The sequence below is a fragment of the Pipistrellus hanaki genome (assembly GCF_964339955.1).
Source record: "Pipistrellus hanaki genome assembly, chromosome: 9".
In the NCBI taxonomy this organism is placed as follows: domain Eukaryota; kingdom Metazoa; phylum Chordata; class Mammalia; order Chiroptera; family Vespertilionidae; genus Pipistrellus; species Pipistrellus hanaki.
The window spans coordinates 45,320,031-45,330,370 of NC_140511.1; the positions used below are offsets into that span (position 1 = coordinate 45,320,031).

Below are 10,340 nucleotides of genomic sequence, written 5' to 3' on the forward strand. Positions count from 1 at the left end.
TTTTTTGGTAAAAATGCATGTTAGCATCTATATAACATGCATTCTTTTTTACTCCTCCACTCATAAATTTTACAAACTTAGTTCAGTTCAACTAAGACCAAACAAAAGAATAGAAGAAAAACACATTTTTAGCATGATTGTACTTCAAATATTATTCTCAGCTTTCATTTTACATAGAGCAATAAAGACATAGCACCTAGCCCTAGCCGGGTTTGTTCAATGGATAGAGGGGTCCTGGGTTTGATGAGCATGCAGAAAGCAGCCAATCAATGATTCCTCTGATCATTGATGTTTCTATCTCTCTCTCTCCCCCTCTCCCATCCTCTCTCTAAAATCAATTAAAATACATACTGTTCTTTTTTAAAATATATTTTTATTTATTTCAGAAAGGAAGGGAGAGAGAGAGAAATAGAAACATTAATGATGAAAAAGAATCATTAATATACTGCCTAGGGTCAAACCTGCAACACAGGCATGTGCCCTAACCAGGAATAGAACCACAACCTTGAGGTTCATAGGTCAACATTCAACCACTGAGCCACACCAGCCTGATGTGTAAAGTAGACAAATATTAAAAAAACAAGCATTCAACATGCTACTCAAATATGCCTCCAGATGCTACTTAGAAATATGCCATAAACTTATTTCACAACAAAGCCAATGCTTTAGTCTGAACTTATCTAATGTGCATGTACAATCTGTATATTATATGTTTGAAAGAAATAAAATAGCAATATAAAGAATTAAACTTCAATTAATTATATGAATGCTGAAATATTTAATAGAAAGTGTATTGATGTTGTAACTTAATTTTGAAACACATTGATAAAGTAAATGAATTGATGGATGAATAGAGGGATAGACACATGGGTAGATATATGATAAAGATAGCATAATAAAAAGTATTAATAGCATGTAAGTTGTGAGTATACTGGTGTTTATTGTAAAATTCTCACAAGTTTTCTGTTTGTTTAAAATTTTTCATGATAAAATGTTGGAATAATTTTAAACTTTGTTATAAAAATATAGTTGGCATAAAATATTACCTTACTTTCAGGTATAAAAGATAGTGATTCAACACTTATACACTTTATAATGTGATCACCAAACTAAGTTTAGTCAATTTTTGTGGGGGGGAAAAACATACAGATGGAGCAGGACATAAACCATTCTTCTAAAAGCACAAAGTATGTTCAAAACTTCAATGAAATTCAACCAAATGCAAATTATCTCAAGACATAGTTTAAAACAACCCTGGGCATCTTTTGTATGAACTCAGTATTAGTAGAATTTATGGAATGAATTTTATGTATTTGACATAATTTATATCTTATCATATGGTTAAAGACAAGAATCAAACTTCACAGCTGCATCTTGTTTGTTTGTTTGTTTGTTTGATTGTTTGTTTGTTTGTTTGTTTTACCAAAGCTAACAGCTTATGATTAAGAAAAAAGCACTCATGTCAATACTTATGCCCCATCATAGGGCCAACTGGTTCTTCCCCCAGAGTATTCTTTCTCCCTTGGAAGCTACAGAACCATGCAGAGTCAACTATAATAGAGTGTGATCAATGCTTTCATGGCAGAAATGAACAATGTTACTAAAGGCGAGTCACCAATTCTACTTGAGTGGCTAAGGTTTTAGAAATAAAGATAGGTTTTGATTGTGTGACAATCTTGATGAAGTCCCCCTCCAAAAAAATTTGGCTATCTCATTGTGAGACAAATCATTTAACACAACAGGATTTCTACTCCTTAGAATGCAAGTTCAATGACTCTCATTCTCATCTTTCACAGACTACAGTGAATTATACCTTACATGGTGCTGACTATGAAGGTCAAAGCCCATGGGAGATTACTTATTTTACAATGCTAGTGATGCATGAAGGATGAGGTGAGTGGCTGAAATATGCTTCCATTCTGTACCAAGAATATGCCTGAATAAGATCCACTCCTACTCTCCTGCAACCATTCTATATAGCATAGGTGTCAAAATAGTTCTTGAAGAATATCCCAATCCCCAGTGAGTGGACTTCCAGATAGGTTCAGCTGTGGGGAAGCATTGGCAGACAGAGGATATGTCACTCTCTCCACTCTCCCACCTACAGCTGGGTCTCTGGTAATTGTTTGCCTCTTATCCATGGTCCCAGCTTCTACTGGTTGAGATCACCTTGGACCCAGCTCCAGCAACACAGCCTTTGACTCTCCAGCCTAAAGGTGGTGGTGGCTTTCTGCTGTTGCAAATATCTGTGCTGTATTAGCATCCGATCATCAGTTTTTTAGCTCTTTTGATACCACGTAAAGAATTTCCAGGATTGCCCTAACCAGTCTGGCTCAGTGGATAGAGTGTCAGCCTGCAGACTGAAGGTTCCCAGGTTTGATTCCAGTCAAGGACATGTACCTTGGTTTCAGGCACATCCCCGCTAGAGGTTGTGCAAGAGGCAGCTGATCAATGTTTCTTTCTCATTAATGCTCTATCCCTCTCTCTTCCACTCTGTAAAAAAATCAATAAAGTTAATGGGGGGAAAAAGAATTCCAAGGATTAAGTTCATTGTTTCATTGTGTTGGTTATCATATTATCTCCTCTCGATCTCAATCTCACCTTTTATATTATTAATTGTGATACGGGGGGCTGGGCCTCTGAAAACTGTATTTCTTCTTTGCCAAAGAGCTCCAACAATCTGCCAAAAGGGCAGAGGAGTGGCAGGAGGCTCTAGAAAGCTGAGGCAGGAAGTAGAACTTGCTTTCTGTTGCTATCAGTGTTACCTAGTAAAACTTATTCACCCAACAACCAGTGGTTAATTCCAGTGATATTAGTTGAGTCCATATTGCAGCTTTTCAACACTCCAGGAAACAGTCTTCCCATGATCTCCAAAAGACCTTAGGACAAGCCAGAGAAGTCCTCAAGTCTCAGAGGTATAAGTCTCAGTTATTCTGGGCCTATTGTATTTTATAAAGTCTGAAATGGGGGAATATCAAGGACCCAGAATCTCATAACAAAGCTCAAGTCATTAGGGAAGAATTACATAGCAGAAGAAGCTTATAATAAATATTATACCTGTAGGATTCACCAGTAAGAGTGTGTTTTTTAAAGTAATTTTTTCAATTATAGTTTACATGCAATGTTATTTTATATTAATTTCATATGTACAACATAGTGGTTAGACAATCATACACTTGATACAATGTTTTCATCATTTGAAGTTCCTACCTGCTACCATATATAGTTATTACAATATTATTGACTACAGTATATTCCCTTATATGCTGTACTTTAAATCCTCCTCTCCCCCAGTGACTACTATTTTGTAACTCCCCATTCTTAATCCTTTCATCTTTTTCACCTTTCCCTTCTGGCAAACATCCTTCTATTCTCTCTCTGTATCAATGAGTCTGTTTCTATTTTGTTTGTTTATTCAGTCCTTTAGATTCTACATACAAGTGAAATCAAAAGAAAGAGTTTTAAAAGGCAGAATTCTGCACACTGGAAAATGATGTGGACAAAATCACAGAAGCACAAAGTCATGAAATAGAGTGTTTGAGAATCTGTAGAAGGTCAAGAAAGACAGGAACAAATATTGTGAGGCTTGGAGTGAAGAGAGACCATTGGAAAGGAAAAACCCTAACCCTAACCCTAACCCTAACCCTAACCCTAACCTTAACCCTAACCTTAATACATATTCAACAGCTGCAAATCTTGCAAAGGGAATGGTTTAAGAACAGAGAATAGGCAAATCCCAAATTGCATAATTGCAGCTCAGGGGAAAAAATGGCCTTTTGAGAGGAGAAATGCCAATCTGCTAACAGTTTGGGTTATACTTGTACATGGAACACAATTTGAAAGTGGATTCTTCCTGTTTCAAAATGGCTAATACATGAAGACAATGGATGCTGTTATCTTAATGGGCAGCCACTAGGAAATTTTCAATACGTTTTTAGAGAACCAGATGGCTGACTTATAAACTCCTCCGAATTTGGTAGTTCTCAATTAGGGATGTATTTGTCCCTAGGGCACATTTGGTAATGTCTGAAGGTATTTTTGGTTGTCATTAGTAGGGTGGAGCACCTACTAGGTAAAGACCAGGTGTGTTGTTAAGTATCCTATAATGCACAGGACATCATATCACAACTAAAGATCATTTAGCCCAAAATGTAAATCTTGCTGAGATTATAAAAATCTGCCTTTATTAATGTTCAACTGAATCATGAATTAGAGAATTTAAATAAAGATCTCTGGAGAGATCCCTTTGAAAGAACTAATTCTCCCATCCCACACTCAAGAGAAAGGAAAGAGTGGTACATTTCACTTTACCTTGAGTCAAGAGAGAGGAACCTCAAGGTCTTTGCTCAGGAAACATACGTCGCTGAAATTAGGGGGAGAGAGAGTCACAACAGACTCTTGCCTGGGAACCTAAATGGAGAGATAAAAATGTCCTTGCTGTTCTGGTGGCAGAAGTGAACGGGACACTGTTGCTGTCTTGGTTATGGCATTTATTGCAGTAGGGGAAGGCTGACCATTTCCTGATGGGTTACATGCTAGAAAGACATTGCTTGGTGTTGTCTTCGAGCCTGTCCTGAAGAAGGCATGAATCTATAAGGGGGATCTGGGTTTTGGATGGAGTCGTAAGCAACCTACAGATTCAAGATTTTTTAAAAGTTCAAATCAAGTGAGAAGTAAAAGATGGGGAGATGTTTCTTTGAATGATCTCTGAAAGTACTCAATGCAAGAAAGAGTCAGTTTTAAACAGTTATCATACCTGGTAAACATGATAGTAGCTAACTGAAGCACTAATGAATTATGAAGCTTTCACCTCCCGGAGAGGTCAGAAACCGTGGTTAGCAAGTGAGGATGGGAGAACTGGAAAGGCTATAATCTAGTACTGGGAAGCTTAATTTACAACCTGAGTTTAGGTATTCTAATTACTTACCAGTAATTTATTATTTGAATGTGATGAGAAATCTCAGGGAGCTCGATTTTCAAACAGGAGTAAAGAAATACCTAGCCTTATTTAATACAAGTAAAAGAAAAAGAAAAGTAAACATAGTTATTTTATGATTATGTCTTATTTGTGAGCTTGGTCAAAATGTTAAGTAACTCTGAAATCTCTCATTATAGTGTCTGGACATCCATCACCAGAGGGTGTCTTGTATTGGGTATTGAACTGGTCTGGCAAATTGCTGAGTTATTTTTCAGCTAAAAGAGCTCATGCTTTAGTCTCAAAAGTCATTAAGGACCTCAAGAGACTAAAACCTGATGCATTTTCTCACACAGAGTCCGCATCAATCCTCTCTCTCCAGAGGCTTACAGTGAGATATAAAAGTGGCAGGCATGAAATCATCTTAAGAGACAGAGAGAAGGATGGACTGTTCTGTGGTATCTCTCATCTGACTTTCTCCTGGTGAGTCTCCACAGTGAGCTAGCTCACTTTCCTGATGTCTGTTCCAAGAAAGAGTTAAATTGGGACAAGAGTAGGAAGGGTGAGGGAGAGACTTGGTGGGGGTTATTTTATAGCAGCATCTTAGAGTGATCAGAGCAGGTGGCAAGGTCCTTTGTCTTGGGTTCTTGTTTGCAAATTGCCACTAACTGACTTTGTAAATATTTATCTGGCTAGCCCACTTTTCAGAGTCAATTCCTTGGGATCAAGGCTTCTATGATTTATTAACATTGTTGCAAGGTCAGGGAGGTTCAGAAATCCAGGAGCCAAGTGCTCAGAACCTATTATTCCACGACTCAAACTAACAGCTTAGCCAGGACATGAGGTCAAAAACTGCTCTTGCCTTATCCATTTTGAGATAAAATATGTACAAGTCCCCCAGGAAATTAAAAGAGTAGAATAAATCAGCTAGTCATAAACTTTACGTGAACCATAAATAGCTAAGCATTTCTTTTATTATGATCTTTAGAGGAGCCTCTCTCTCTATCCCTCCAATGACTACCTTATTTTGCCTTCATTCAGCATCCTTAGCAAATCTTCTTAGGCCATTCTTTGCTTGACCAAATATTAAAAACTAAAATAAAACACCAGAGACATAAAGGATCTTAGAATATGTCCATAAAAAAAACAATAATTACAGATAAACAAGAGGCCTCTGAAAGGAGAATCCATTTTCCCAAGCTTATACACCAGAGCCTGTGGAATCAGGGTTAAATCTCAGTCCTCTGGATCCCCAGCCCGGGTTCGTGCCCCTAAATCACTCTGGTTCCTATGTGACTTCAGTTAAAGGAAAGGTTATGGAGTCATACATATTCCAACATTGGAGAGACAATTGCTTTTTGTGTCATTTTAATCACATTATTCTGACTTTAGCATTCCCTTTGTTCAAGGACACCTAAGATATCTCCATTCAAAAATGTGTGCTTGTGTTTTTCTTTTCTACTTCTCCAACACCTTAATGATATCTCAAATATCTCGATAAGATATTAGAAAGTCTTACAGATCTTTTTTAAGTTGAGATTTTTATCACTGACTTGCCACACACCAGGAGGCAAGCTCACTTCAGTGTCGACACCTAGCAAGGATTAAATGAGTAACAGGCTGCAAAGGTCCTTGCAGAGTGTCTAGGAAATCACATGTACTCAATATGCATTGTTTTTTATTTCCTCACTGTGTTCTTTTTTTCATATGCATACAAACAAACAAGCAGGCTATTGGTCCAGGTAGCCTTGTTGCCATTAATCCTAAAACTAAGGTTTTTATACCCAGAATGGCTTTGGCCTTGCCTTTCACAGAACCCTGCTTTTATTGAAGCCTACTTCCTTCTCCCTTCTCTTTAGATTCCCTTTAACATTAGCTCAGTTCTCTTCTGTTTTCTCTGATCACCAATATGAGACTCTGTATTTAAAAAAAAAGTGGGAATTGTAGCCAGGTGGGAGAGATAAGAAACAAACAAGGTCAGTCCTGGATCCTAAGGAATCAATTCTGGGTGGGAGAGAGACATCCAGGACCAGAAAGGATACACTCAATCTCACAGAGAAGTGGCCACTGACTTTCTGAGACCCACAGGACGATCTGAGTTCTGAATGCCAGGGGAAATCCAGAAAGAGGTCCTGGAGGGCTAGTGCTGCATCACATGGCAACTCTGTGGCCTTCTAATGCCTAGGGCTCCCAGATACCCTTCCTCCTCCTACAGCCCCATCAAAAGGTATCTGAGATCATGCTATGGCCTTGCTTTGGTAGAGGTAGGAGAGGAAAGAAAAGGGGTGAATAGTGGTATGTGTTTCTGGAACTCCTCTTCCAAAAGAGGGTGCCTCACAATCCTCAAGCATGTCTGCCAGGTGAGAAGCCTCTAGCAGCTAGAGTCTAGCTGCTCTATTGTCATCCATAATGAGGAAATGAACATGAAAGGGGTTCCAAAACATTTGAGTGAGAGAAGAATAAAATATATAATCACTTCCAAAAGGAAAAGACTATGAGTTAGCCTCTAGGAATTGAGAAATATGTATAAGAAAAACTGACAGTAAAGGCAATACATGATGGAAGGAAAAGTGCCTAAAGGTTGATGAGTGACTTCATAATAGTGGACAAGTGAAGTCTACAAATATGCACTTGGAAGTGTCGTGTGAGGGCGTGAACCTATGTGTAACCTGAGTGTTATGGATACATAAATGCTACATATATGCCAGTATGGGATGAACAGGGATAGGGTGTGTGCATGTCCAAGAGTATAAAGGTCAGGAGGCAGTGTGTGTACATATTTGTATAATAAGAGTAAGATGGCAAGAGAGAGAGCTGTCAATAAGTATTGTAAGGGTATGAATGGGATCCTTTGTAAGGCATGAGTGTGTCTATGTGAATAATGAGCATGTTGAGAGTATATGACTGTGAAAGTCTGTATCTGGAACAATGTCCTTCCATAGGCTGCATATCAGGGTACCTATAGAGTATTGAGGGGAGAATTCACATGTTTTTAAAAAGGATGAGCAGCTTTGTGCCTTGGCAGAAACATGTGGTTTCTTTGTTGCTATTTTTGCAGCAACTCTGACAATGAAATGATGATGTCCAGAGGCAACAATTTCCTCCGCATCCCACTGCCCCTCCCTCTGCCACTCCCTTGGTGACATACATAACTCAAGCTCACTCTGGGAGATGCTCTCATTAATCAGTCACACATCTGAATTAAACAATATTTTCAAGAATATATTTGAATAAATACTTCCAAGAGCTATTGAAAGTTCAAATTCCTGGTGTCCTTTTAGCAACTATCTATGAATTACAGCTAAAACATTCCCATTCAATTATGCTTATATGATGTTAAACTTGTGAAAAAGTACAGTTGAAATATTTTCCTTGTAACTAATTGATATTTTTGAAGTATTTTTCAAATGTGTTTCTTCTCCCATTCAACAGAGGGAAAGAGTAGCCCAGCCGGTGTGGCCAGATGACCATAAAATGTAAAGAAAGGATGTTTGCCTGCATTTTCCCCCAAACAGTGATTGCATGAACGCATCCATTTCCAACTGAGAAGACATCGTCTGAGGTGTCTCTCACTCCTTGGTTCCCTCTCTTCCACTAAATACAACTCTCAGAAATCCCCAGATCAGAAGGTCTCCCCTGAAAAGTGTTCTGCTTCCTCCTGCCATGGGATTATTCAATGTCACTCATCCTGCTTCCTTCCTCCTGACTGGAATCCCTGGTCTGGAGAGCTCTCACTCCTGGCTAGCTGGGCCTCTCTGTGTGATGTATGCCGTGGCCCTTGGGGGCAACACAGTGATCCTGCAGGCTGTGCGAGTGGAGCCCAGCCTCCACAAGCCCATGTACTACCTCCTGTCCATGCTGTCCTTCAGCGATGTGGCAATGTCCTTGGCCACACTGCCTACTGTGCTCAGAACCTTCTGTCTCAATGCCAGAGACATCGCTTTTGATGCCTGCCTAATCCAGATGTTTCTCATTCATTCCTTCTCCATGATGGAGTCAGGAATTCTCCTGGCCATGAGCTTTGACCGCTATGTGGCCATTTGTGATCCCTTGCATTATGCCACTGTGCTCACCAACGGAGTCATTGTTGGAATGGGTGTAGCTGTTACTGCTCGGAGCTTCATCACCCTCTTTCCTCTTCCCTTCCTCATCATGAGGCTGCCTATCTGCAGGTCCAATGTTCTTTCCCATTCCTACTGTCTGCACCCAGACATGATGAAGCTGGCCTGTGCTGACATCACTATCAACAGCATCTACGGACTCTTTGTTCTTGTATCCACCTTTGGCATGGACCTGTTTTCCATCTTCCTCTCCTATGTGCTCATTCTGCGCTCTGTCTTGGCCATTGCTTCCCACCAGGAGCGCCTCAAAGCTCTCAACACATGTGTGTCCCATATCCTGGCTGTACTTGCCTTTTATGTGCCAATGATTGGGGTCTCCACAGTGCATCGCTTTGGGAAGCATGTCCCACGCTACATACATGTCCTCATGTCCAATGTCTACCTTTTTGTACCTCCTGTGCTCAATCCTCTCATCTACAGCGCCAAGACAAAGGAGATCCGCCGAGCCATTGTCCGCATGTTTCGCCGCATCAAAATGTGACTTTCCCATATGGCTTTCAAATATGATGTTTATTGTAGCTATAGGCTGCCATCTATGGTATCATCATGCTCATTGTCATCATCGCAGTGTCACCATCAAGAATAAATAGATATGTGTCCTGGAGAAAAAAAGTAAAAGATCAGAAAATGGAATGACAAAATTTGTAACACATGACAGATAAAAGTACTTTCAGCAAGTATGGATGGCATTATTAGAAAGATAAATATTAGAAGCCATTGAGAGATTTGACAGAGTTTTATAGAAGAAAATTAATCCAAACTAAGAATCATTTTCTACAATAATAAATATTACTAATTTATGCAATAAGCCTTTAAAATGCCAGGTTCCATTCCAAATTACTTTTGTGCATTAATTCACTTATTCATTATAGCAGTCCTATGAGGTACGGAGAAATAAGTAAACTGTTCATAAAAACACAGATAATATGCCATTCAGAGGAGATTCAATATGAGTCTGGTTCCAGTATTTGTAAGCATTATAAATACTGCCTTTCTAATAGCATCAATATTAACATTACCATTGCTTTCACCACCATTTTCACTCCCCAAAATTCATGAGCTGTTTTAACTTCACAATGTGAAATTTGATGTACTGTCAGAACTTGTAATAAGATATATGAACAAAGGTGATCCAGGAAAACTGATGGAGTTGGCATCTAGAAAAAAACTCTATCTGTCCACCATGTATTGTAATTCTCCCCCAATAGAAGCAATGTTGAATATATGAATCATAAACTTCTTTTTGACACTGTACTAGATACATGACTTACCTTTCTCTTCCTTTTCTGGGATTTAAATGTACT

The 10,340-nt window shown here is 39.0% G+C and overlaps 1 protein-coding gene across 1 annotated transcript; it reads left to right on the forward strand.

Moving 5' to 3' along the window:
• Positions 1-8,578: 8,578 nt before the first annotated feature.
• Positions 8,579-9,517, forward strand: LOC311627768 (olfactory receptor 51I2; the record flags this gene model as incomplete). Its single annotated transcript, XM_084894328.1, has 1 exon — positions 8,579-9,517. The coding sequence occupies one exon, from the start codon at positions 8,579-8,581 to the stop codon at positions 9,515-9,517; it is 939 nt and encodes a 312-aa protein (XP_084750454.1).
• Positions 9,518-10,340: the final 823 nt, after the last annotated feature.